The 25,969-nt window shown below is 33.7% G+C and overlaps 1 protein-coding gene across 5 annotated transcripts in view; it reads left to right on the top strand.

Annotated features, from left to right (window-relative positions):
- The window catches only part of LOC109457495 (cofilin-2), a 109,244-nt gene that overhangs the window by 51,128 nt on the left and 32,147 nt on the right, over positions 1 to 25,969 (top strand). For 4 of the 5 annotated variants that reach the window (XM_088796877.1, XM_074328138.2, XM_088796878.1 and 1 more), the window contains 13 exons: positions 359 to 505; positions 4,748 to 4,843; positions 4,968 to 5,192; positions 6,150 to 6,315; positions 6,480 to 6,593; positions 9,493 to 9,617; positions 12,382 to 12,978; positions 14,610 to 14,773; positions 15,483 to 15,637; positions 16,747 to 16,895; positions 23,253 to 23,500; positions 23,585 to 23,811; positions 25,301 to 25,770. In XM_088796877.1, the coding sequence (XP_088653003.1) occupies positions 359 to 505; positions 4,748 to 4,843; positions 4,968 to 5,192; positions 6,150 to 6,315; positions 6,480 to 6,593; positions 9,493 to 9,617; positions 12,382 to 12,978; positions 14,610 to 14,773; positions 15,483 to 15,637; positions 16,747 to 16,895; positions 23,253 to 23,500; positions 23,585 to 23,811; positions 25,301 to 25,770 (2,883 nt within the window). Of the gene's footprint in view, positions 1 to 358; positions 506 to 4,747; positions 4,844 to 4,967; positions 5,193 to 6,149; positions 6,316 to 6,479; positions 6,594 to 9,492; positions 9,618 to 12,381; positions 12,979 to 14,609; positions 14,774 to 15,482; positions 15,638 to 16,746; positions 16,896 to 19,512; positions 19,603 to 23,252; positions 23,501 to 23,584; positions 23,812 to 25,300; positions 25,771 to 25,969 lie in introns of all 5 variants that reach the window. The other variant, XM_088796880.1, reaches the window with a different exon arrangement.

Genomic DNA, 25,969 nt, shown 5'->3' on the forward strand with positions numbered 1-25,969 from the left:
TAGTAACAGATCTCTGCATTGTTGTTCAAATTAGAATAAAATTATTGTTCGTAATATGTACCTTAATTTGTACTTCAAATTTAAACTTATTTGAAATATTGTATTCATCTACTGGGGTTAATTTGGCTTTCTTGAATGTAGTGATTTTCGCTTATGGTTTTATTAGAATTTATTGTAATCGTTATAAAATTGTTTTTTGATTTTGCCTTGGGTAATACTTGGTTTTATTTTGATAAATGGGCACTTAAGAAAATAGTTATACAGGCTATTATTGATTGAAATGTTTATTATTCCATTGGAGTTGTTTTGTTAGTACTTGACCAGAACTTTCAATTCATTTTAAACATTTTATTCACAGAAGTGTTAGAGGAAGCTCTTGTAGGAAATGACAGTGAAGGCCCACTATGTGAATTGCTTTTTTTCTTCCTGACTGCCATCTTCCAGGCGATAGCGGAAGAAGAAGAGGAAGTAGCCAAAGAGCAAATAACTGATGCTGACACCAAAGGTCAGAACTCTGTTATTGCTGATTGATAGTAACTTTGTAGTGAAACTCATTTTGAAGGTTATTTTAAAATTAACTTGCTTTTACAGTTATAAAACATAGTTGTTCATGTTACCCGATTCTTGAGCCATATACTAACAGCACATTATCAGTTGCTTTATAAAAACTTTGTTTTAATGTATCTGATGACCTTAAAAATATTTTCTCCCCAATCTATCTTGCTTTTTACTCCTTTAGATTTCTCCTATAATTTAGGAGCATTACAGATGTCATTGACCAGTATCTGTAATTCCAAGAGATTCTGCTAAGTAGCACTGATTTTTTTGCCTCCACCTAAGGAAATATTTTAATTGTTGTTATTAATACTTTAAATTGAAAATACTACTGTGATTGCATTTTCAGATCTTATCCAACAGTTTTTAAATCAGGGTTAAGTAAAATTTATTTTTTTTAATTTCATTAATTAGTTTGAACTAGAAATTTTGCTCTTTAAATTCTATGCACTTAAGTATCTAGAGTCAGTGTGTGGTACATATTAATGTATGAATGATACTTGGGGAAAACCTTTTTTATTTTTAAAACGGTATGTTCACTATTTTGTTTAGGATTCACCTCAATCAGAGCAATTGTTAAGCATTTATATTAAGAGATTAATTTGGCTTCCTAAACAACACTCTCTGTGAACTTTGCCACATGTGTGATTTAAGATCGAAAGCTTTATTAAACAACACTTTAGTGGATTGCATAAAAATTCACAATAAGAAATAACTGTTGGGAGACATCTTGATAGCAGTTCTGGTACAGAAAAGTGGGCCATTCCTCCATTTGGATAGTATTTGTCGGCCTTAGATAATTTGAGCTCAGTTTCCTTTAGGCCTCGTCCCTGGAGCAACAGGATAATGATGAATGTGCATCCAATGTTGGTTGCCTTTTGATTTTATAGCCTGAGTTCAAGGAAAATTCAGAGGGTGCCAAAAAATGTATACACATTTTAAGAAAGGAAAAAACTGTTTTAAAATTGTAATATTCAATATATACTGATAACAAAAAATGAATACAAGTCATGTGTATACATATTTTTGGCACTACTGGTATATTCTCTAGCTTGAGTGCCAATCACCATAGGTCCCGTATCAAGGTCATTTTAGCAATATAGTCCCCGTCTTCATCTCAGGTGACTTAGTCAATTAAATGAGATTCTGTTAAAGGGAAGACAGAAGGGTAAATCCATTTATAAAACATCTAAAGATTATCTAAGATGACAAGTTCCAGCACGAAAGATGGATTATCTAAGACAGATAATGCAGCAAATATTCATTCTTGTAATCATTAGGTTATTGTAATGACCAATAACATCACAGGGTTATTGACCAAGTGATGTTATTGGTCATTACCACAATATTTATGACCTTAATACAAGACATAAAACTGTATTTAATTCAGGATTTGAAGCAGATGAGTATTGTAGTTTGGAAGTCTTGATGACAAAAAGTGGGGTGACAGGAAAATTGTGTTGAAAAAAACAACTTTACATTGTAAAGGCAAAATATATATGACTGTTGGTGTTTTTGTATTGTTATTATATATTCTATTCATGATTTGTTTGACCTGTAATTTCTATAGTTCTAGTCCTATGTAAGAATGTCTATAAATATAAGGTCTACCTCTGAATAAAGTTTTTAATGCTCATTTTGAAAATATTTAAATGTTAGGGAGGGGAGAAAACATACTTTGGAATTTTTCACCTTTCTCTCACTTCCCTATAATTGGCCACATTTTACATGGTTATTTCAGTTTTAGTAAGGACCTAGATTGTTCCCCCAGGTATTTTTCATACGTTCTCCCATCTCAGTAACAAGAAAGCTTTTCCATACTCTTCCTGAAAGCAATTGAATAGTCAGGTAGCACTAAATATTCTCTGACTTATTTAGCTGGTGTTATTAGCTGGTGTTTCCTGCCATTTCTAGAAAGGGGGAAATTGTGCAGAAGGGAAAAGTATGAATTTATCTTAGTGATGAGAAATCTACGTAAGGTTCAATGAGGTTATTTACTGAAGATCGCATAGCTAATAAGTGATATAAAACACTATATATGCATGTTTCATTTACTCCTCATCTCACCCTTGTGAGGTAGATATAATTATTTTCTGCCTTTTACATATAAAGAAACTTAGACTTGAGGAGTTTAAATAACTTGCCCAAAGACACACAGCTAATAAAAAAGTGATGGCATACAAACTCCGGCAGCCTGGTCTAGCCTCATAGTGACTGTGCTATACAGCCTCATAATATGGCTAAGAAGTTGAAAATTTGAATATTTGTTCCCCTAGCACTGCCTATAAAATTATCTGCAAGAAGATCTAATTCTTGGGCCTTAATTTCCCTGTTTTTATATCAAATCTTCGAAATTTTGACCAGCAACTTTTAAAATCTTATATTAAAAATATCTATTCCTCTCTTTAGTCTTACATCATAAAATTAAAAACCCTTCAAAGTATGGAGAAAAGAGTATTCTCCTTATATAGAATAGTTTTATGTATTTGCCGCAACATCATTGTTTAGTGTTGGAATTTTATGTACCTAATTTTAGATTGCTATGATAATAAATGTGTCTTTTAACATGTTAGTTTAATACAATTAAAAGTAAACTGTCATTTTGTTGGTTGTCCATTTCCTAAGGCCTTTATTAGCCTCTGTCTTAGGAAATTGCAACTTACGATAGATAAAATAGGTTGAATGTGGTGATTGCGGCAAAGGGAGAGAGCCAGTACGCTTTTACAGCTCTGCAACTAGGACTGTTGTTAATTTTAGAGTGCCTATTAATTTTGTTTGTTCGGCTTTGTATGTGAAATGAAAATTAAGAAAGTCTTAGGTCTAGTATTTCCTTGGTGAGGAAGAATATAATTGTAATGTCTGTCTTTGGACTAGATTCATGGCTTGGTAGGAATAACCTCTGCATGTATGTAATATTTAGTCAGATAATTTCTCCTGTGTGATATTGTTTATGCTTTAACTGCCATGAAGTTGTCACTGATTGTAATCAGACATGATCCTAGAGCTGCCTTTTTCCTGTAGTAAAGGACAGCAGTTCTGTTCTCTAAGTTTCATTTTGTGAGTTTGTGAACTTGGGAAGGGGAACCATATAGTCGTAGAAGGTTAATGAACCATTGGACCAGTTTTGCCCAGTGATTTTCCAAACTAATCCATAGAGCCCTACAAGTTGTACTGTGATTGCTCGGTGCCACTTCAGGAGAGTTGGAAAGATGAATGGGCAGGATTGTCATCTGCATACCCCACTTTAACAAGGGCACTTTTTATCTCTTTTATGTTGGGCTTCTAAGAAATATTTGAAGAATTTGAAAACTGCTCATCTAGACTCAGCTCTTTAAGAAAAATGAAGCCAATTAAATGATTTGTCTAAAGGCTACATAACTAGGAACTAGGGACTGGCAGAGCTAAGAGCAGAATATACATTATCTGACTTTCAGTCTGAAGCTGGGTCCACTATATTATGATATAGCAGAAGGGTTTTTTGTAAGCTTAAAGTTTTTCAAGCTGACTGTAATTTTTTTTGTCATCTATGTATTACAATTAGAAATAATTGTATATACTAGTGCTTTAAATACATCTGTGCTTACAGATTTGCTCTTTAGTCCTATTTGTACCCTAAGCACTGTTTCAAAGCTAAAGCAATTTGCTTAGAAAATACAGGAAAATCTTCCTATTTCTTGGACTGGAGAGTTTTCAAATTAAAAATGGGCAATTTAAATGAAGAGGATAAATCAGTTCTTTTAGCTATTTTTCTGTGCTGGATTTGTGATGACTACAACCTGTACTTTGTTATGATTCGATCTTAAAATATTTATAAAAGATTGGATATCTTCAAGTGGATTCTGATATTCAGAATAGATTTTCTTTAAGTTATATTGAGCAAGGAGACTTGTTTTTCATTCTAAAGTACATTTTAGCATTTTGGAATGTGTATATACATCTTGTTGGTAACTTGGAAATTGTCTTTTCTATGTTAGGTAAGGAGAATGTTAGCGTTTGGTGCATGTCGTAGGATTTGTAGTTTCAGATGGAGACTAGGCAGAATGTGAATGATGCTTGTTGTACCTAGTGTTGGTTCTTTTGAGGTTCATGAATGTTAAGCTGTTTGCTGTGTCTTTCATCACTTTAAAAGGGCATTGTTCCCAAATATTCCAGCTTTGATTTGCACTAGAATAAAGTATTTATTTCCTTAAAGATTTAACAGAGGCTTTGGATGAAGATGCAGACCCCACAAAATCTGCACTGTCTGCAGTTGCATCTTTGGCAGCTGCATGGCCGCAGTTGCACCAGGGTATGTGTGGGCTTTATTTTTTTTTTATTGGCTTTTTATTTTTAATTTTATAAAGGTACATTTTACATTGCTGAGAATTTGTTGTTTATATTCTAAATGCCTATTTCATTTTTAACAACTATAGGCTGCAGTTTGAAAAGCTTGGATCTTGATAGCTGCACTCTTTCTGAAATCCTCAGACTACACATCTTAGCTTCAGGTGCTGATGTCACATCAGCAAATGCAAAGTACAGATACCAGAAACGAGGGGGGTTTGATGCTACAGATGATGCCTGTATGGAGCTTCGTTTAAGCAATCCCAGTCTAGTGAAGAAACTGTCAAGCACTTCAGTGTATGACTTGACACCAGGTAAACTTGGCAAGTTGGGATCTGTATAACCTGCCCACTTTCTACCCTTTGAGGCCTCTTACATCCAGAAAAATAGGTAACTGATGAGAAATTTTAGATGATAATCAGTTTTAAAAGAGAAAGAGAGAAAACAGTTTTATTTTTTTTAAAAAGTGTTGGCATACCATTAGTGACCTAAATTGAAACAATTGTTGTTGTTCATATTAGCTTTAATTATTTATGATTTTCTTTCCTTTTTCTTTTGGATTTTCTATTGTTTTAAAAATTTGTGGTAAATCTACTGAATCTAGGTTTAAAAGGATAAGTGAGAATTAACTAGCTTTCGTTTTTATTAATTAGTATGTCAGAAGTTTAAGCTGTGGCTGCTAAATTTTAACATTTCCTTGAATAAATATTTGAGGTATGAGAAACAGTATATAAAGTTAAGATGAAGTTCTTTTTCACTTTATTTTTTAAAAAGAAAATTATACAAATATATATAGTTTAATGTGCTTAAGAGAACATGTAATAGAAGTAGAGTACCTTAATTCTCAACATTCATATAGTTTTTATAATTTATGGTAGTGTTTTTATATAGTCTTTTCAGAGTAGCAATTTGCCTATTGCCATTTTTTAAAAATTTATGTGGTTATATTTTCGTTTTGATTTGAACTTCATTTGTGAGCCTAAAAATTGAAACTTGAAAAACAATTCTTTGTAGTTTGAAAATTTTTCATGTCTATGTAACTAGTATGTAAGGTAGTCATTAGTATTTGAAATGCCTTTGTATCACATAACTGTTCAGTTGGACTCAAAGTTGCTTTTTTCTGAAGGCATGCCATTGGCATGTTTGATCTTAAGAGACTTTCCCCTATTCTTTATTAAACATTTTCACATTGAGCCACAAATTAAAATTTTTCCAACACAGTTTCTTTTTTGTCATTAATAATGTAGAAATTATTTATTGATTTTTAACAGGAGAAAAAATGAAGATACTTCATGCTCTCTGTGGGAAACTACTGACCCTAGTTTCTACTAGGGATTTTATTGAAGATTATGTTGATATATTACGACAGGCAAAACAGGAGTTCCGGGAATTAAAAGCAGAACAACATCGAAAAGAGAGGGAAGAAGCCGCTGCTAGGTAGGAAATAATTATAGTCAGTTGTGCTAATGAAAGCTGTTTATTTCTGCATCTAAAACCATTTTTCACATTCGACCATAATGTGACAATGGCTCACACTGATGTTTAATGGCTTTACCAAGAAGTTATGAATGGATTACTATATTATGGTTTTTAACTTTCAGAATTCGTAAAAGGAAGGAAGAAAAACTTAAGGAGCAAGAACAAAAAATGAAAGAGAAACAAGAAAAACTGAAGGAAGACGAGCAAAGAAATTCAGCTGCAGATATATCTATTGGGTATGGTTTGAATTATACTGTTCATTTGGCTTTCCATAAAGAATAAAAATCAACACTTTATACTCTAAAATGCTTTCAAATTTTTAAAGAAAACTAGTTTTCTATAGGTATCTAATATGTTAGTGAGCCTATCAAATTTACATATAGACAGTCCTCAAGTATACATGTGTTGTGTTTTAAAAATACAGGGAATCTAGAATTCATTTTCTCATAGATAATTTCCCAGAAAACTTTTAATAGTCTATTTTTTAAACAGTAATATATTTCTAGTATTAATAGTAATATCTACCCCCTCTACTACCACCATCATCGCAGTTATACACTGTGTTTCCCAGAGCTCCTCTGAGCCTGTTGAAGAATAGAGATAAGATGGGAGGTTTTGGTAGAAGGTATAAGGAAAGGTTGAAAGCACCTTAAGTAATTTAGTGACTACCTAAGTATTTTATTGCATTTCAAAATATTTGGGATGAAGATTGATTGTGACGATAAGTGGGAATATTGTAAGTGGTAAACCATATTCAAAGTTAGCAGAAATAATCTTTTTTTTTTTTAAACAAAATCTGCAATGGAAGGTTCCAAAATCCCCAATATTCCAAAATTAATACATTGACTTTTGATTAAACTTACATGTAAAAATACATATTAAGTTTTAAGATCATAGGTCACAGACTTGGAAAACTATACTTTATATATGTCCATTAACAATACTTTAAGAAATTGACTTGGGATACCTTAAGAAAGTTAATAGATAAGGTACAAGTAACCAAAGAAAAAGTAGATAATTGAACTTCATCAAAATTAAAAACTTGTGTTTCAAAGCACATTGTCAAGAATATAAAAAGACAACCCAGTGAATGGGAAAAAATATTTGCAAATCATATGTCTGATAGTGTAATATCTAGAATATATAAAGACTCATACAACTCAACAATAAAAAGACAACCCAATTCAAAAAATGGACAAAGGATTTTAATAGGCATTTTTCCAAACAAGATATATAAGAAGCACATGAAAAGACACTCAATATCATTAGTCATTAGGGAAATGCACATCAAAATCGCAGTGAGTTACTGCTTCACACTAGGATGGCTAAATCATCCAATTGAGAGACAATAACAAGTGCTGGTGAGAATGTGGAAAAAATTGGAACTTTCATATATTGATGGTGGGGATATAAAATGGTGCAGCAGCTTTGGATAAGTTTGGCAGTTCCTCAGACAATTAAACCACCTGTTACCATATAGCCCAGCAATTCCACTCCAAGAGAATTAAGAACATATATTCACTCAAAAATGTATACATGAAAGTCCATGGCTGCATTATTCTTAATAGCCAAAAAATGGTAACAACCAAATGTCTGTCAATTGATGGATGGTATATCTGTACGGCAGAATATTATTCAGCAATGAAAAGGAATGGAATTCTGTTACATGCTATTATACAATGTGGATGAACTTTGAAAACTATGCTATAAGAGAAAGAAGCTAGTCCCAAAAAGTCATGTGATGTATGATTCCATTTATAAGAAAAGTCCAGAATAGGCAAATCCATAGCAGTAAGTTGATGATTGGTAACCAGGGGCAATGGGAAAGAAAAAATGGAAAGTGACTTCTATGGTGTTTTTCTTTTTGGGATGGTGAAAATGTTCTGGAGTTAATTAGGGGTAATCACACAACCCTGTGAATATACTGAAAAATACTGAATCGTGCACTTTAAAATGGTGAATTATATCTCAATTTTTTTACATTTTGTAAACTTTTTCCAGTTATACTGAGATATAAATGACAAATAACATTGCATTAGTTTAAGGTGTGCAATGAAATGATTTGATTTATGCATATATTCCAACATAATTATCACAGTAAGTTTAGTTAATATTCATCACCTCACATGGTTACAAATTTTTTTCCTTGTGATATCAGGTGTTTTTTTTTAAAGAAAATAAGTGTGTTATAGATCCCACTACTTTGTGTTTTTTATATTCATCTAGCCGTACTCGTTTCTATTATCTCTCTGGCTCCTGAATGAATACATTGCAGGTTGCAAACCTCATTTTGTATATAGGACATATATGGTGGAATTTATTTCAAAGTTCATACAACTTTAGTTTTAATTTGGACAATATAATGGATTAGGTAAAACATCCAACTGTGTTTATTCTGCCTACTTAACTACATATAAAATTTATCTACTTCTCTCCTCCACTATTTGTCTATTTATCTCCTTTCTACTCTGAGCCACCATCACCTCCCAGCCAGCTACCTGCACTATTATAGTGGCCTCTAAAGAGGTTTCCCCTCATCTACCTTCTCTCCCAGATCATTTTCCACATAGCAGCCGAAGTGCTTTAATCATATTGCTTCCCTTTTCTAAACTCTTCTACTTTTTTACCATTGCTTTTTGAATAATGCCCTACAAGGCCCACTATGATCTAACCCTGCCTTTTTCTCATCCATATCTTGGATTACTTGTTTTTCTTTTATATTCTTCTCAAAATTAAAAGTTCTTCCTTTCCCTTCAGCTCAATGCCTTTGCATATATTATCACGTCTGCCAAAAATGGAGATTTCTTCTGCCACCTTACTCCTTCCCAGTCTCCAGTATTGCAGTTTAAATGTCACTTCTTCAAGCCTTTCTTGATCCTTGAAACTAGATCTAGAGCTCCTTGAAATGCTTCCATAGCACCTTGAACTTCTCCTTTTTCAGTACTTATTACATTTATTAATTTTACAATGGTTTATGTAATTATCTGTTTTCTCTGCAATACTATAAATGCTGTGTCATCTTGTTCACTACTTCCTATGCATGATGCATGGCACTTCATAGGCAGGCAATAAATTTTTCATGAATGGAGTTATATATTCATTAATTAATATAATCTTTGTTTTTTTATCCTAAAGGGAGGAAGAAAGGGAAGATTTTGATACTAGCACTGAGAGCAAAGAAATAGAGCAAAAGGAACTAGATCAAGACACGGTCACGGAAGATGAAGATGACCCAGGATCACATAAAAGAGGCAGAAGGGGTAATACAGAAATTTCTTAAGGACATGCTTGCTTATTTTTAATTGATAAGGCACTTTATTAATTCATTTATTCTGAAATATATATTAGATTACTTTCATTTGTGATTCCAAGGTGTGTCTGTTTTTTAAATGCCCAACTCATAGCTGTGGTAAGTTTTTTCAACGATGACCATTTTGCTATAAAATGGTGTTATGAAGTTACATTAGTATATTTATGGTTAGGTCTTTATTCACATGTAACTTACACTTTAGGGAAGAGAGACAATATTCCTATGTCTTTAATAGGTCAGTTTCTTGTAACTTCTACTTTTGGTTAGCTAGTTTTGTTGAGTTTTTTATTAACTACATTATACTAGGCCATATAGAAAGTTTTATTCTGTAATGTACTCATTCAGCATATATTGAATGCCTCTTAAATAGATCAGTAAATGCTTGTGATTGGAGTCATATCGCTGAGAATGGAAGTCTCTACTGCCTTAAAATAATTTCTGGATCAATGAGAATACATGTTTGGAAAACTATAGATACAAATTACTTCTGAGGATCTTTAACCATTTTCATTTGATAACTATTGAAGGGATCCTTATGTTTATTCTGTGCCTATAATTTGGATGGTATTTTTTTCCTACATTATTTTGTAAATGGTTATTATAAATAGGCAGAAAATCACCTGTATCATAGAGGCTATATTCTGATGACAATGCAATTGATTTAGAAGTCCAAAACAAATAAACCTCATATGATTAGGGTTTTAAAACATACTTCCAAGTAATGGATCAAAAGAGAAACCCTAATGGAAACTAGTCAATATTTAAAACTCATCAATACTGTATCTTAACACTTGTTGGATACAGTCCCTCTACTTAAAGGAAAATTTATAGCTTTAATACATATTTGGAATGGAGAAAGGCAATTTGATCTGGGCCTTTATTTAGAAAATAGAATAATCCACCCAAATACAAGGAAACAATAGATATGAGTAGAAATGAATAGAAAATAAAACCATAATAGAGAAGAACAACAAAGCCAAAAGTTTGTTCTTTGAAAAAGACACAAACTAGACAAACTTTTGTTGAAATTCATTGGTGGGGGTCACAATAAACAAAATTGAGACTCAAAATGAAAGTAACATAACTACAGATAGAGTAGAAGCTTAAAGCTAAAGTGACAATATATGTAATTTTATGACAGTAAATTTGAAAATGGAGGCAAAATGAGCAAAATCCTAGAAAAATATAAATTATGAAAAAGGATTCATGAAAAAATTAAAAATGTGAATAATTCTAAACCATCAAAGATCTTGAATTAGTATTAAAAATCTTCCTACAAAGAAAATATCAGTCCGAGACAACTTCATAGGTTAGTTAATTCTGCCAATTTTAAAGAAGCAGATAATTCCAATCTTACACAAACTCTTTTAAGCAAAAAACATAGAAAAAGCACTCTTCAACCTTATTGAAGCAATTTGATAGTGACTGAAATCAGAGAGAAGTTTAATTCTTCAATACATCATAAAAGGCCAGGCAGGTCACCAGAAATCAGGCTCTTTTCTATCTGATTGGTACTGCCATCCTTAGGTTTTTGCTCCCATCCTCATGTTCCGAAATGATTTATCATCATGTCTCCATTCTAGCTAGTTGGATGGAAGAGGGTAAAAAGAAAGAGAGGCACAACTCTGAGATTACATATAATGCTTCTGCTATAGTCTCTTTGACCAGAAGTTTCTCCTGGAGCAGTGCCTACTGGGGAAAGAGGGTCTGGGAAACATTGTCCTTTGTTTGGATTTCTGTGTGCCCAACTAAAAGTCAGGGGTTCTCGTATCTTAAATCAGTGGTTAGTAAACTACAACCCATTGGCCAAATCTGTCCTTCATCCTCTTTTTATATACCCATAGGCTAAAAATGGTTTCTACAGTTTTAAATAGTTGAAAAATTTTTAAAACAATGTTTTGTGACATGTGGAAATTATATAAAATTCAGATTTCAGTGATCATAAGTAAAGTTTATTTAACATAGCCATGCTCATTCATTTACATATTACCTATGGCTGCTTTCATGCTACAATGGCAGAGTTGAGTAGCTGTGACAGAAAGCATATGAGCCACAAAGCTTAAAATATTTATTTACTAGCTAGCCCTTTGTAGAAGTAGTTGGCTGACTCCTACCTTAGGAAGGACTGAATATGTTTTGTAGAATAACAGACTCCGCCACTCTCTCCAGTATGGAGATCACAGATTTTTATGTGTCCCTTTATATTTAAGTGTACCAGCTTCTTATTAACATAGTATATTAGTCTGTTGTGCTGCTGTAACAAAATACCACAGACTGAGTGGCTTCTGAAACAACAGAAATTTATTTTCTCACAGTTCTGGAGGCTGGAAGCCCAAGATCAAGGTGCCAGCAGGGTTGATTTCTGGTGAGACCTCTCTCCTCAGCTTGCAGTATAGCACTTTCTCTCTGTCCTTGCACAACCTTTCCTCTGTACCCACAAGCAGAAAGAACTCACGGTCTGGTCTCTTCCTCTTCCTATAAGGACACCAGTTCTCTTGGACTAGGGCCCCCCACTTTTATGACCTCATTTAACCTTAATTACCTCCTTAAAGGACCTATCTCCAAATATAGTTACATTGGGGTTTAGGGTTTCAACCTATAAATCTGGGAGCATACGTTTCAGTCCATAACACATAATAACTTGGAGTAGCTTTATGTTTTCCGGTGAAAATTTAAAATACGTTGATGATGATCAAATGTTTTTTCAACTATAGGGAAAAGGAGACAAAATGGATTTAAAGAATTTACAAGGCAAGAAGAGATCAACTGTGTAACAAGAGAGCCTTTCACTGCTGATGAGGAAGAAGCTTTAAAACAGGAATACCAACGAAAAGAGAAAGAGCTCTTAGAAAAAATCCAAAGTGCCATAGCATGTACCAACATCTTTCCCTTGGGCCGTGACCGCATGTATAGGCGATACTGGATTTTCCCTTCTATTCCTGGATTGTTTATTGAAGAGGATTATTCTGGTCTCACTGAAGACATGCTGTTGCCTAGACCTTCAGCCTTTCAGAATAATGTACAGTCTCAAAATCTTCAGATAGCCACTAAAACTGGGGAGTCTCTGATGTCTGAATCTACCTCCAACATTGACCAAGATCCATATGATGATTCTGTGCAGCTGCCAAAACCAGTGCATAAGCCAAATCGGTGGTGCTTTTACAGTTCTTGTGAACAGCTAGACCAGCTTATCGAAGCTCTTAATTCTAGAGGACATAGAGAAAGTGCCTTAAAAGAAACTTTGTTGCAAGAGAAAAGCAGAATATGTGCACAGCTAGCCCATTTTTCTGAAGAGAAATTTCATTTTTCAGGTAAACTTGCAATAAAAACTATTGTCTTTGTTTTTCTCCCCATAAGCTCTGGTTAAGGATTAAACATTTTTCAAACTATTAGAGCTATATTTAAAACACCTTATCTTTCGTTTGGACTATGGTCTCGGTTTGAAAGAGAAAGTTCTCCACTTAGAGAAACAAGGTTCTCTAGATTCTACTTGAGTTCCATTTGGATTATGAGGGACACATCTAGCAATGTGAGAAGGTACATAGTCTTCCTGATCTCATTCCTTTATCAGTGGACTCTGAACACCCCAGGCACTAAGGTTACCATCAGTTTTGCAGATCTAATAGTGAGTAGGGCCACTCACTAAGTGTTTTGGCTGAGAGTCCAGGGACAGGTTCCATTAGTGATCACTTCTTTGGAGATTGGCTGCAAGGGCAGATCATGTAGCAACATTTCCTATTTGATGGCTGGTCCATGGATGACAGATAAGAGAAAGCAATAAGGTGTTTTTAAGTGTAAGTTTTTATATTACTGAGATTGTCTAGGTAGAGAACTTAAATGTAGAGGCATATTACCATGACTATTTTAATTCTCTTTAGGATTAAAAACTGGATCACAATTATTTTAACAGCTTAATTGAGATTTAATTCATATACCATACAATTCACCCATGAAAAATGTAAAATTCAGTGGTTTTAGTATATTCACAGATAATGTGCAACCATCACAGTCAATTTTAGAACATTTTCATCACCTCATAAAGAAGCACCACACCCTTTAGCTACCACCCCCCATAGACGTAAGCAACCACAAATCTATTTTCTGTCTCTGTGTTTGAACATTTTATTTGAGTGATATCATATAATACATGGTCTTTTGTGACTGACTTCTTTCACTTAGCATAATGTTTTCAAGATTCATCTAAGTTGTAGCATGTATCAGTACTTCATTTCTTTTTATGGCCAAATAATGTTCCATTGTATACCATATTTTATTTATCCATACGTTAGTTGATGGACATCCTGTTTCCACCTTTGGCTATTAAGAATAATGCTGCTGTAAACATTTGCATACAAGTTTTTCTGTTGACCTACATCATTTCTCTTGAGCATATACCTAAGAGTGAAATTACAGGGTCATATGGTAATTCTATTTAATCCTTTGAGTAACTGCCAGACTGTTTCCCAAAGTGGCTACACCATTTTATACTCCTGCCAACAGTGTATGAGGATTAAGATTTCTCCATGTCTTTGCCAATGCTTGTTGTCTGACTTTTATTCTGGCCATTCTAGAAGTGTGAAGTGGTATCTCATTGTGGTTTTGACATTCATTTCCTGAATGACTAATGATGTTGAGCATTTTTTCATGGTCTTATCAGCCATTTGTATATCTTCCTTAAAGAAAAGTCTGTTCAGATCATTTGCCCATTTTTAAAATTGGATTATTTGTCTTTTTATTGAATTTTAAGAGTTCTTTATATATTCTAGATACAAGTCTCTTATCAGATATATAATGTGCAAACATTTCCCCTCCCCTTTTAATTGCACTTGAGGATTAACTAAGTGTTTTTATATCCATTATCTCACAATCATACTAGTCACATGGGGTAATTGTATTTTTTTAATAAGGAAATAATAATAAAGGTGTTGGATAACTATTTCAGACAAACCTCAAACTGATAGCAAACCTACATACAGTCGGGGAAGATCTTCCAATGCATATGATCCATCTCAGATGTCTGCAGAAAGGCAGCTTGAATTAAGGCTGAGAGATTTTCTTTTGGATATTGAAGACAGAATCTACCAAGGAACATTAGGAGCAATAAAGGTTTGTAACTGTTCCCATATTTAGTTTACCTAGTTACCAGAATTTTGGTCATATCTGTTCATTTATTTGATATAGGCAAGGCATGTGTGTTTTGAATAAATACCAGGGGATGATTTTTTTAATTAAAACTAAGTTTATTCCCATCAAAATGTTTACATATGGATATAAATCTTTCTTAAATATACTATATGACTATCCATTTTCCTAAACAGAATTTAATGAACGTATTGACCTTTTTAATATTAATTTCTAATATTTTTTAAAATATCTGTTTTATGGTATTTTCCTCCGAGATATTGAAATGTGTAAGGATATTTTCTTCTTCCTTGACTAGCTCCTGCCTGCTCTGCTGAGTCTGGTTTGTTTATTGGTTTCTTTGTTACCTTTTTAAAATCTGTAAGTAATTCATGCTTGATATATGTGTTCTGTTCATTCCTTTGCTATCATCTGTCACTTTTTTTGCTAATATCAGGTGACCAATCTTAGAATTGTGTATGACTTCACTATATAGAGAATAAGGTACTAAGTTTCCATTTATGAATGATACGAATTCCATTTTGACCACTTAGCAATCTTATTTTTAGATCCCTTTTGATTCACAATCTGTTCTAGAATATTCATGAATTTTTCATATGTGCATTAAACCTCATACTTCTTAGGAGCAGCATACGCCATTTTTCAGGATTAGTAAATTTGAGTTTTGTTACAGGTTGCAGATCGGCATGTCTGGAGATCAGCATTAGAAAATGGACGGTATGAGCTTTTAAGTGAGGAAAACAAGGAAAATGGGATAATTAAAACTGTGAATGAAAATGTGGAAGAGGTGGAAATTGATGAGCAAGCAAAGGTCATAGTGAAAGACAGGTATAAAATGAGTTTTTTAAAGGAACTATCACTTTTCCCTGCTACTCTAATTGTAAATTTTTCTGATGTAAATGTTTCTTTTTGTTCAAAAATTTTTTTTGAAATCTTATCGTGAAGACTTTAATATTTATAACTACTGAAATGATGATTTTGCTAAGCCTCAGGCTCTCTGTTACTCTATTTTGTACTAATGCAGCCAAAAGGCAACTTGTTAGGATAATGGTAATTTCTCAAGTTTTAAAAAAAGTCTTTGAACTTAACATTTTATTAATTTCAGAAAGTAACTTTATACTATTTATTTTACTTTTCTATAGGAAAACTTAGTAAATTGTGGTAGACTTAAACATTATTTGAACTAGTTATCAGAACCTATATCTCTATAGATAAATATTTTTACTTTTTTGGAGTTATTCTGAATAGTATCTGCCCTTAGGGAGTGTATTGTCTAGGAGGAAATGGTGGAAAGACATTAAGCTAGAGATTAGAGAATACAGTGAGCGTTCTGGTAGAAGTGAATACCCAGTGCAAGTGTTTGTCTTGGTAGAACGTTGAAGACAGCAAAGGAAATGCTAGAGGAAGTGACTCCGAACCTGAGACCTAAATGGGAAAGATATGATACTAGGAGGGAAGACGTTGTACCAAAGGCTTTGAGTGAACGGGTTTGTGCTTTTAAATGACCATTTCAGCTGCAGCATGGAGATTTATTGCCAAGGTAGTAAGATTGGAGACTAAGGGACTAGTTAGAAGGCACCTGTAAGTGTCCTACCCAGTAAAAGTAGAAACAAGAGAAACAGAGATAAGCTGCGTGAGATACTTACCTTTCAAGCCCATCATTGTCACCTCACTAAAACCTCTTTCCTATGCCTTGTCTTATCCATCTTACTGCCACCAAATATATGCCCTTCTGACCGCCTTAAATAATTTGATATTCAGTTTAGCTTTTGATTCATATACTTATCTGCCTTTCCTACTATCTTAAGAGAACTCCTTGAGTTTGAGGAAACCATTTCATATATAGGTTTAAGTAAGCATTTGGATGAATGAGTGGACTCAAGTTTCACCTAATAGTATTTTTAAGTACCCTAAACTCTTCTTTGTTTTCATTATAGACTTTTGGGCATAAAAACAGAAACTCCAAGTACTGTCTCAACTAATACAAGTACACCGCAATCAGTGAGCAACGTCGTTCATTACCTGGCAATGGCACTTTTTCAAATAGAGCAGGGCATTGAGCGGCGTTTTCTCAAAGCTCCACTTGGTAAGTGTCCGCTTTTAATTCAGAATATTAGTTATGTTTTAAATAATTTTGAAGTAGAACTTTATTGGCTGACAATGAAATTGATTGATTTGAAAAACTTGAGATTGTGTTTTCATTTTAATATATGAGCTCTTTCAGGTGAGATTTATTTTTAAATAATACTTAAATGCTATTTAAAAATTTTATTCTAGATAGTCATTCATTTTCATAACTGTCTTTTTAACTATTTCTGTCAGTCTCTTCTTTTGTGAAAGCTTCATCAAAAGAAAGATGACCAAAACCTGTGACTAGCCAGACCCTGAATAAACAAAGATTGTACATAAATTATTTTATTGTTATTTAAAACAGAACCCCAAAGAGTTACATAAATGTAGCTACTTACCACCATCAGGGGTATGGTTTGATAATGTGGGGCACTAACCTGAGAACTGTATGAGTGCTAAATCATAAATACCAAGTGTTAAATGCTACACAGATGAGAAAATACTCTATAATTTATGGTTAGGATGATAGAAATAATATTGTCTAGATCATGTTTCAGCAACTTAGGAAATTAATATGCTTCTAGGGACTAATCCAAGAATATAATCATTATGTCTTTAGGAAAATATGTTTTGAGTTCTGAATCAATTTTTTTTTTTTTTTTTTTAGTTTTAGGTATACAAAACATTGTAATAGTTAGACATTTCACTCCTCACAAAGTGATAATCCTCCTCTCCCAATCTATTGCCCCTCTGACATCATATGTATCTATTACAATTCCATTCACTCTATTTCCTATGCTGTACTCCATATCCCATGACTATATATATATTAAATTATAGTTGACGTACAATATTATTCAGCTTCAGCTTCAGGTGTACAATGCAGTGATCAGGCATCTATACCATCCATGAAGTGGTCTCCCTAATAAGACAAGTGCCCATCTGACACCTTACAAAATCTTTACATTATTGATTATATTCCCCTAACTGTCCTTCTGAATCAATTTTAATGTCATAACTACCTCTGCTTTCCTGTGGTCTTTCTCAAATGTTGAATTAATTTATAATTCATCATATCAAGATAATTTATATCAATAACAGGGTACTAGAAAAACATTTTTTTAAAACCATACCTTTTTGGTCTCATATAGACTAAAATCCTTTAAAAAAATATTTGAATATTACCTATTGAGTAGTGAAAACAAAATTTTATAAATAGATGGTGTTATCAGAGCAATTTTGGAACATGACTATATTTGTAATGTGTCTATTTTTAATTGAAGAGCTTCTGGCCAGTATCTCATTGTTCTAATAAGCCTATTCGTATTTTTTTATAAATTGTTAATTCCACCATGAGCTTAATAACTCACTTTTCACATTGAAAGTAGCATTTTTAAGGAATAAAATACATATGATCACAGCTCACGAAGATATCAGAGTTTGTATTTACTATATCACTCTTATTTCCCAGTTTTCAATATTTTCTGTGTATAAATCAAATTACATACACAGGGGATCTCTGTATTATTTCTTACAACCACATGTTGAGTCTACAATTATTTCAACTAAATTTCAATTAAAAGTTATGTGTAAATTGGGTAGCTCTTATAAATGTAACATATTACTAGTACACATTAGTCCTGTGATTTCAAAAGGGGTAGGTAAGTGATAAAACAGTTCTGATTTTTCCACTTCTGAAATTGCCATCTGTTAAAGTTGTTTATAAGTTCAAGAGGGGAAAAAAAATCAAATTAATTGTTTAGTGTGTCTGTATTTCCATCATTACATCTTATTAACCATTTAGAAAAAGGAAAAAAGTTAACATTGGGTGATGTTGCAACTTATATCTAATAGGTTGTATGAGAACTGAGTACTATAGGATTCTTACGTACTATACAGCAGCATTATATACAGCAGTGTTAGAACATTAATTTCATCCTGAAAGATATTTTTAAAAACTTTTAATTTGGATTCTTGTAAAATAGGAAAAGGTCAACTTACTTTGGTGGTATATATTGGTCAAAGTCAGTTGCTGATCATTTATAATATGGGTGTTACCATCTACCATTGCTGACCCATAAAGTGTTAATATTATAACTGATGTCAGTAGCTCTTTATGTTTAAGTCTTTGAAGGGTCTGTTTTGAATGGGATAGTAGGAGATGGAGGTGCCTGTGGGATTTCAAGATAGTCTAAATATTTAGAACAAGGTAATCAAGAATATCCTTAATCTGGGAGAGAAAAGAGGGTTCCGACTTTATAAATGATCGAGTAGGATATAAAATTTCCTCATTCTCAATAATTTTTCAATATAGCAAATTAACTATAGTAGGAATTTTTCCTGTTTAGGTTCAGAGATTATTTCAGTTTCTTGAGGAAGCAAATAAGAAATAAAAAATTATACTATGTTCTACCTTCCCTAGTATGTCCTTCTTATTCTAGTGATTAATCACATTGATAAAACTAGGATTTTTTTAAGTTGGGGAAGATAATCATATTACAATTAATTATTTTAGATAAGATATGTGAAAATTGCTTAAGTTGATAATTTCATCATTTATAAAGTCATGCTTATGGTTAAATCCTTAAAGCTGTGAAAAAATCCTCAAACTAACTTTATCAATTTGAAATTAGGTAACACAGAAATTAATAAAGATCAAAAGGGAGATAGAAAAAAAAAGGACAAGAAAAAGAGAGAGGAAGATCAATCTAGTGTGAGAGATGGTAAATTTTTAACTTTTTAAAGAATTGTCTTTTTAAAGAATTATAATTTTACTTTCTATATTACTGAGTACTGGTTTACATATTTAGCTTTTGAAAGAAAACCTTGGATTTTTTTTTTTTAATTGGGGAATATTGGGGAACAGTGTGTTTCTCCAGGGTCCATCAGCTCCAAGTCATTGTCCTTCAATCTAGTTGTGGAGGGTACAGCTCAGCTCCAAGTCCAGTCGCTGTTTTTCAGTCTTTAGTTGCAGGGAGCGCAGCTGGCAACCTTATTGTTGAGAGCTCGCACTCTAACCAGCTAAGCCATCCGGCCACCCCAAAACCTTGGATTTTATATTTTGGAAGGGAATGGTTTTTTGGGCAAGCTTATAAAACAGTATCATCTTCCTAACATTTTCCATTTTACATTTCATGCCTGAGCTAATCACACTCTTTTAAATTGGTAGGTAAAAGGTTAACATTGGTGAATCTTAGTATACTTAGATATTAGTGTTCATAAAAGAATGAACAGCTATGGAATGCAAGTTTACTTATTTTGCATATAGTCTTTATTCACAGTATTTTTTTTTTTTCTTTTACTCGCATAGGGAGAATTCAGGGTAGGCTTTTTTATTGTTTTATCTCCTAGAGGAGCCTCCATGGCATGGTCACATAGGTTACTGTACACTGACAGTTAACAGTATGAAATCTCCCAGTGTAATATTTGATCATATGACTCTACCAATAGTAAAATGCTTCCATTTAGTAGTTTCTTGTGGAATTTAGCTGTGCTAGCAGATAATGGAAAATAAGAGAAACAAGACATTTCTGCCCGTGAGAGTTGTATAATCCAAAGGAGAAGCAAGATTTAAGATTTAAAAAAAAAAAACAGAAAAATGGACTCAATTGTATATACTGTTTTTTATCCTTATTTAAGTACTATATGAAAATAGAAAAATGTGGACATTCACCTATTTTCATATTGTATATTTAGAATATTTTAAAGTTGGCAGGAATAGGTGGGCTGAAACTTGAACCTTGAGCTACCACCGTTTAATCTTCTTACAGCACCTCTTTGATCGAAACCCATAGTGTTTCACCAACCTTTGAGTTAAAAGCCATTCAAACTGAATTTCAAGGTCCCAAAGGTTCTCCATAATTTACCTTTTTCTTCCCCTCTTCCACACTGGCCTCTGCAACCTTATTTTTTGCCATTACCAGTAAGAATGCCCTCTGATTTATCCAGAAAGATTTCTTCAGGAACTAGCAGTTCTTATTTCTCCTTCCTTAGAGGTCCCCACTCAGGCCAGAACTTTTCATGAAGCCTTTTAGCAAAAACCAAGATAAATAAAAAGCACAAAATGAGAAGGGTAGACATAAATCAAATGGACTGTATTATTGCATTTATTTCCCATGTTGCTCAGATTACGCTTTAGCTTTGTCTGAGGAGCCATTTGACCTATCCATTTTTTCTCTCTCCCACTGAGTAATTAATCTGTTTTATTTTCAGAAGTTCTGATGGTTTTTCAAACCTCTTTATTTACTCATTTTCAAACATTTCTTTCTTTTTTTTAAATTAGTTTCAGGTGTACAAAACAATGCAATAGATATTTCACCCCTCACAAAGTGATAACCCCCCCACACCCCAATATATTGCCCCTCTGACATTGTATATAATCTGTTACAATTCCATTGACTCTATTCCCTAGCTATACTCCCTATCCCATGACTATATATATTAAATTATAGTTGACATACAATATTATTCAACTTCAGCTCAAACATTTATTTCTTAAAACATATTAAACATATTTTATACTCTGTGTCTAATTCTAATATCTCAAGTTTCTGCTGGCTCTTGTTTATAGTGTTTTGTTTCCACATGAGCCTGGTGGGTTTTGCTATTAACTCATTCCTTAGAACTTGATCTATGGATATTTCTTCAGAGAGAATATGCAACAATTTATACTTGTTTCTGTTATTCACCTGAGGTCACTACCAACTCTGGACCACTTAAAAATTTTAGCTTGTGGTTTTTCAGTTTTAAACGTGTTCAAGAATTTGCTTACAGTTATGTATTCTTAGAGCACCTTTATTTCCCCATTCTACTCAACCTCAAAATCTAGATGAGCAGATTTCCTTGCTACCTCTTTATTTCTTCATGGTACCCTTTCCATCTTGAAAGTGTAGCCTTTTGGGGTCCTAGCTCTTTAGAGGGGACTCACTATATTGGGTGGGCCCTATGTTTCGTGTTCTCTCTCTCTTACCCTGCCCAGTAGTCAAAAGGGAGTTCAAGACCCACTAGTATTTGGTAGGGTCTGTTGCTTTATGACTTCAACTCACTGTGTATATCTTCACCCTCCTGGCTATATTTTAAAAATTTTAAAGGTAGGGACTTGTGTCATATGTTCCAAAGTGCTGCACATAGGAACAGTATAATACAAGAACAATGATAACAATAGCAGCATTTTCTCTATGACATTCAGTTTACATGTCTTATGTGTATTATCTCCTTTAATCTTCCCAACATTCCTCAGAGGTAGATATTACCCACATAACTGTTGAAGAATCTCAGGCATAGAGGGGTTAAGGAACTCGCCCAAGCTCTCACAGGGGAGCTAGTACTCTGGAGCCCACATTCTCTTAAACATATGCTACTGCCCAAGAGGTTTTATTTGAAGATAATAGGAAATACGGCATGCTAGGACCAACTCTTCACGGGGTTTTATCTGCCATGCAGAATTTTGACATAATGTGGTAGGCCCTTCATAATTAAGTATAATGTCTTAGGAAAACTAAGGTGGTAGCAATGTTGAAGATTAATTGAAGATAGAATCACATGGCAGTGCAGTAGACTGGCTAGATTAATGGCATGTAGCCAAATGACCCTTAGTAAATTATTTAGCCCAGAAGACAAAGGGATGATGTTATTCATGACGGAAGGTTTCAAATGTTTCTATATAAATATTATATAGTGCTGAAAGTTCTTTTTGGGAGATTAACATTTTTTTATTACATCACTTTAAAAATAATATTTTCTTAGAGATAGACAGTATAGTTGGCATTTATACATAACTGATATTTTTAATAACAGCTATATTGAAGTATAATTTACATATATAAAATTCACCCTTTTAAAGTGTACAGGTCAGTGGTTTTTAGTATATTCACAGTTGTACAGCCATCCATTACTATCTAACTTCAGAACATTTTAATCAGCCCCAAAAGAAGCCTCATATATGATTGATACTTAACTGAGAGAGCAGTCTTTTATCTGAAAATGAGGAAGTAACATCCTCGACTCAAATGAATAGTAGCTGACTTATAACCATATTTAGCCAGTTTTCTAAATTAGATCAAGATTTGATACAAAGATTAGATTGAGAACACATTGCCCAAGTTATTTTTCTCTTTTAACTATTGAAATCCCCAAGCATTTGATTTACAGATGTAAGAAGTAATTAATTCCTTATGTCATAAACAAGATGTGGCTCAGCAAATATTTTCTTTAACATGAGGTTTTTGCTTTTAGTATCAGCATGGTCTTTTTGTTAAGTATTACAAGAGAAGAACTGTAAAATCTATCCTGCTTAAACTACCAAGAAAATAGTTCTAGCGGATGTCTAGGGTTTACCTAGAAACTTTATAATCACTTTCCCTTTTCATTTAAGATGCCAGTGACAGTGGACGTTCTTATAAAACAGTCCTGGACCGTTGGAGAGAGTCTCTTCTTTCTTCTGCTAGTCTATCCCAAGTCTTTCTTCATCTCTCCACCTTGGATCGTAGTGTGATATGGTCTAAATCTATACTGAATGCTCGTTGTAAAATCTGCCGAAAGAAGGGTGATGCTGAAAACATGGTACTTTGTGATGGCTGTGATCGGGGTCATCATACCTACTGTGTTCGACCAAAGCTCAAGGTATTGTTTTCTTCTTCTCCTTCTCAGATTAGAATTGAGATTTTGAGTGAACGGTGATTAATGATCATTTATGTGATTTGTCAGACTGTGCCTGAAGGAGATTGGTTTTGTCCAGAGTGTCGGCCAAAGCAACGTTCTAGAAGACTCTCCTCTAGACAGAGACCATCCTTGGAAAGTGATGAAGAGATGGAAGACAGTATGGAAGGTGAAGATGATGAAGTTGATGGTGATGATGAGGAGGGTCAAAGTGAGGAGGAAGAGTATGAGATAGAAGAAGATGAAGACGACTCTCAAGAAGAAGAAGAAGTCAGGTAAGTCCTAACATAATACATGAGGGTTTGAGTCTTAATTAGACAATCTCTTAACAATTCAAATACAAATAGAGTGGTTGGAGTCCATAATATTTTTTAAGTAGCATATAATATCGTAGCCTGAAGTTATCCTTGCTTTATGTATTATAAACATTTCAATTTTTCCCAAGCAAGTACAGTATCTGCGTAGCTTAGCCAGATCAGAAAATCAAGTATGAGTTCAACTTTGGACGGGAATGCCAGTTCAGACCCACATCAAGGTTGATTTTACTTAATTTTATGCCTAAAGAAGCAAATAAACAGTCCAGAGGGTATTCATGAGATAAACATGGATGCAGCTTCCCAATGTTTCTCTTGCTTTCTCAAGGAGTTAAACCCAAATTTTGGTGATCTTGGCAGTCAGAGAGAGAGAGATACCAGGAAGCTCATTATATTTTTATATTTTACCACATCAGCACTCAGAAACAACTTCTGTACTGCCATAAAATCAAGTATGCTGCAACTTCCTAAGCTCTGCCCCCCAGGCCTAATCAGTGGGTTTAGGGCCTGGTTACTCCTGCTGGGACAGTCTCCCCATATTTGTCCCTAAGACCGCCCCCTCTTTTTAACATTTGAACTCCATTCATGTGGAATCAGGAAAGCGAATGTGAAGCAAGGACAACCTAGAACTGACAAAGTACAAAAAGGCCACAGTCTGAGGAGGGGAAGTAGAGAGAGCCACCCCATCGATTTTGATGTTTTTTAATAGTCCCAACTAGCAGGAGCCATACTCCCTTAGCTTATACGGGCAATATTGTGTTAAGCATAAAGAGGATAAAGGATTTGGAAAACTCTTGGAAATATTTTAGATAAACTGCAAGGTCAGGTATATGGGGAAATGGATAAAAGGAGGCTTAATGGGGTTGTTTCATCCTTGTCTACAACTTAAAGGCAATTAAAACATTGAGTGTAGTTTTGTATTTTACAGTAAGAATCGGAAGATGGCAGAGCGATTCTTGGCTTGGTATTCAGGAACCACAGGTTTAAGGCAGCCTCTGGCCAAAACTGTGGGTTACCTCAGTATCAGTGATAATGAAAAGTGACAGTCACTTGTAGCTTACATAAGGAGACAGAAGATTTGCATTTTAAGACTAATTCATCATTCTTTTAAGTTTTTCAGTGTGATTAAGTCTATTTATTGGTTCTGTAGGTTTTATTATAGTTTATCACAATTTAGGATTTGATTTTCATGGCATAGTCCTGGAGTTACCAAAAAAATAATAAATAGTCTCTTTGCATTACAAAGAAATATATGAAAACACATTTTAGATCTCCATGAAAACTTTGTTAACTGTAAATTTAAAGAATTGAGTATAGACTACGTCTCAGTAATATAGAAAAGTAATATATGTAGAACTCATTGGCTGAATACGAGAACAAGGGGAGTAGAAGTAATCATCTGTTTATCATTGCTCTGGACAATAATTGTGTTTTCTAACAATATTTATAGCCCACCAAAACGAGGAAGACCACAAGTTAGATTACCAATTAAAACAAGAGGGAGACTTAACTCTTCTTTCTCAAGTCGTGGCCAACGACAAGATCCTGGAAGATATACTTCAAGGAGTCAGCAGAGTACACCCAAAACAACTGTCTCTTCAAAATCTACTGGTAGAAGCCTAAGAAAGATAAAATCTGCTCCTCCTACAGAAATGAAATCTTTAAGAATTGCCAGTCGTTCTACTCGCCAGAGTCATGGCCCACTGCAAGCAGATGTATTTGTGGAACTACTTAGTCCTCGTAGAAAAGGCAGAGGCAGGAAAAGTGCTAATAATACACCAGAAAATAGTCCCAACTTCTCTAACTATAGAGTCATTGCCACAAAGTCAAGTGAGCAGTCAAGATCTCCAAATGTTGCTTCAAAACTTTCTCTCCAAGATAGTGACTACAAGAGAAGAGGCAGGAAAAGACAATGTACAGGTATGAAGAAGTCTAATTGAAACCATCCTTATCTAAGAAAATTGAATAATTTGGTGCAAAGATTGAGCATTGAGATATTTTGGATTATTTTTGTGAAGGCTGTCACTAAGATATACAGAGTTTTTAGGGAGCAACCTGACCTGCAGCATAATATTCATTGAATGGGCAGCTATTTGGGGAATAAAGGTAAACTATATTA

Source organism: Rhinolophus sinicus, chromosome 3 (genome assembly GCF_057876585.1).
Source record: "Rhinolophus sinicus isolate RSI-liver-muscle chromosome 3, RSI-T2T, whole genome shotgun sequence".
NCBI classification, from domain to species: Eukaryota; Metazoa; Chordata; class Mammalia; order Chiroptera; family Rhinolophidae; genus Rhinolophus; species Rhinolophus sinicus.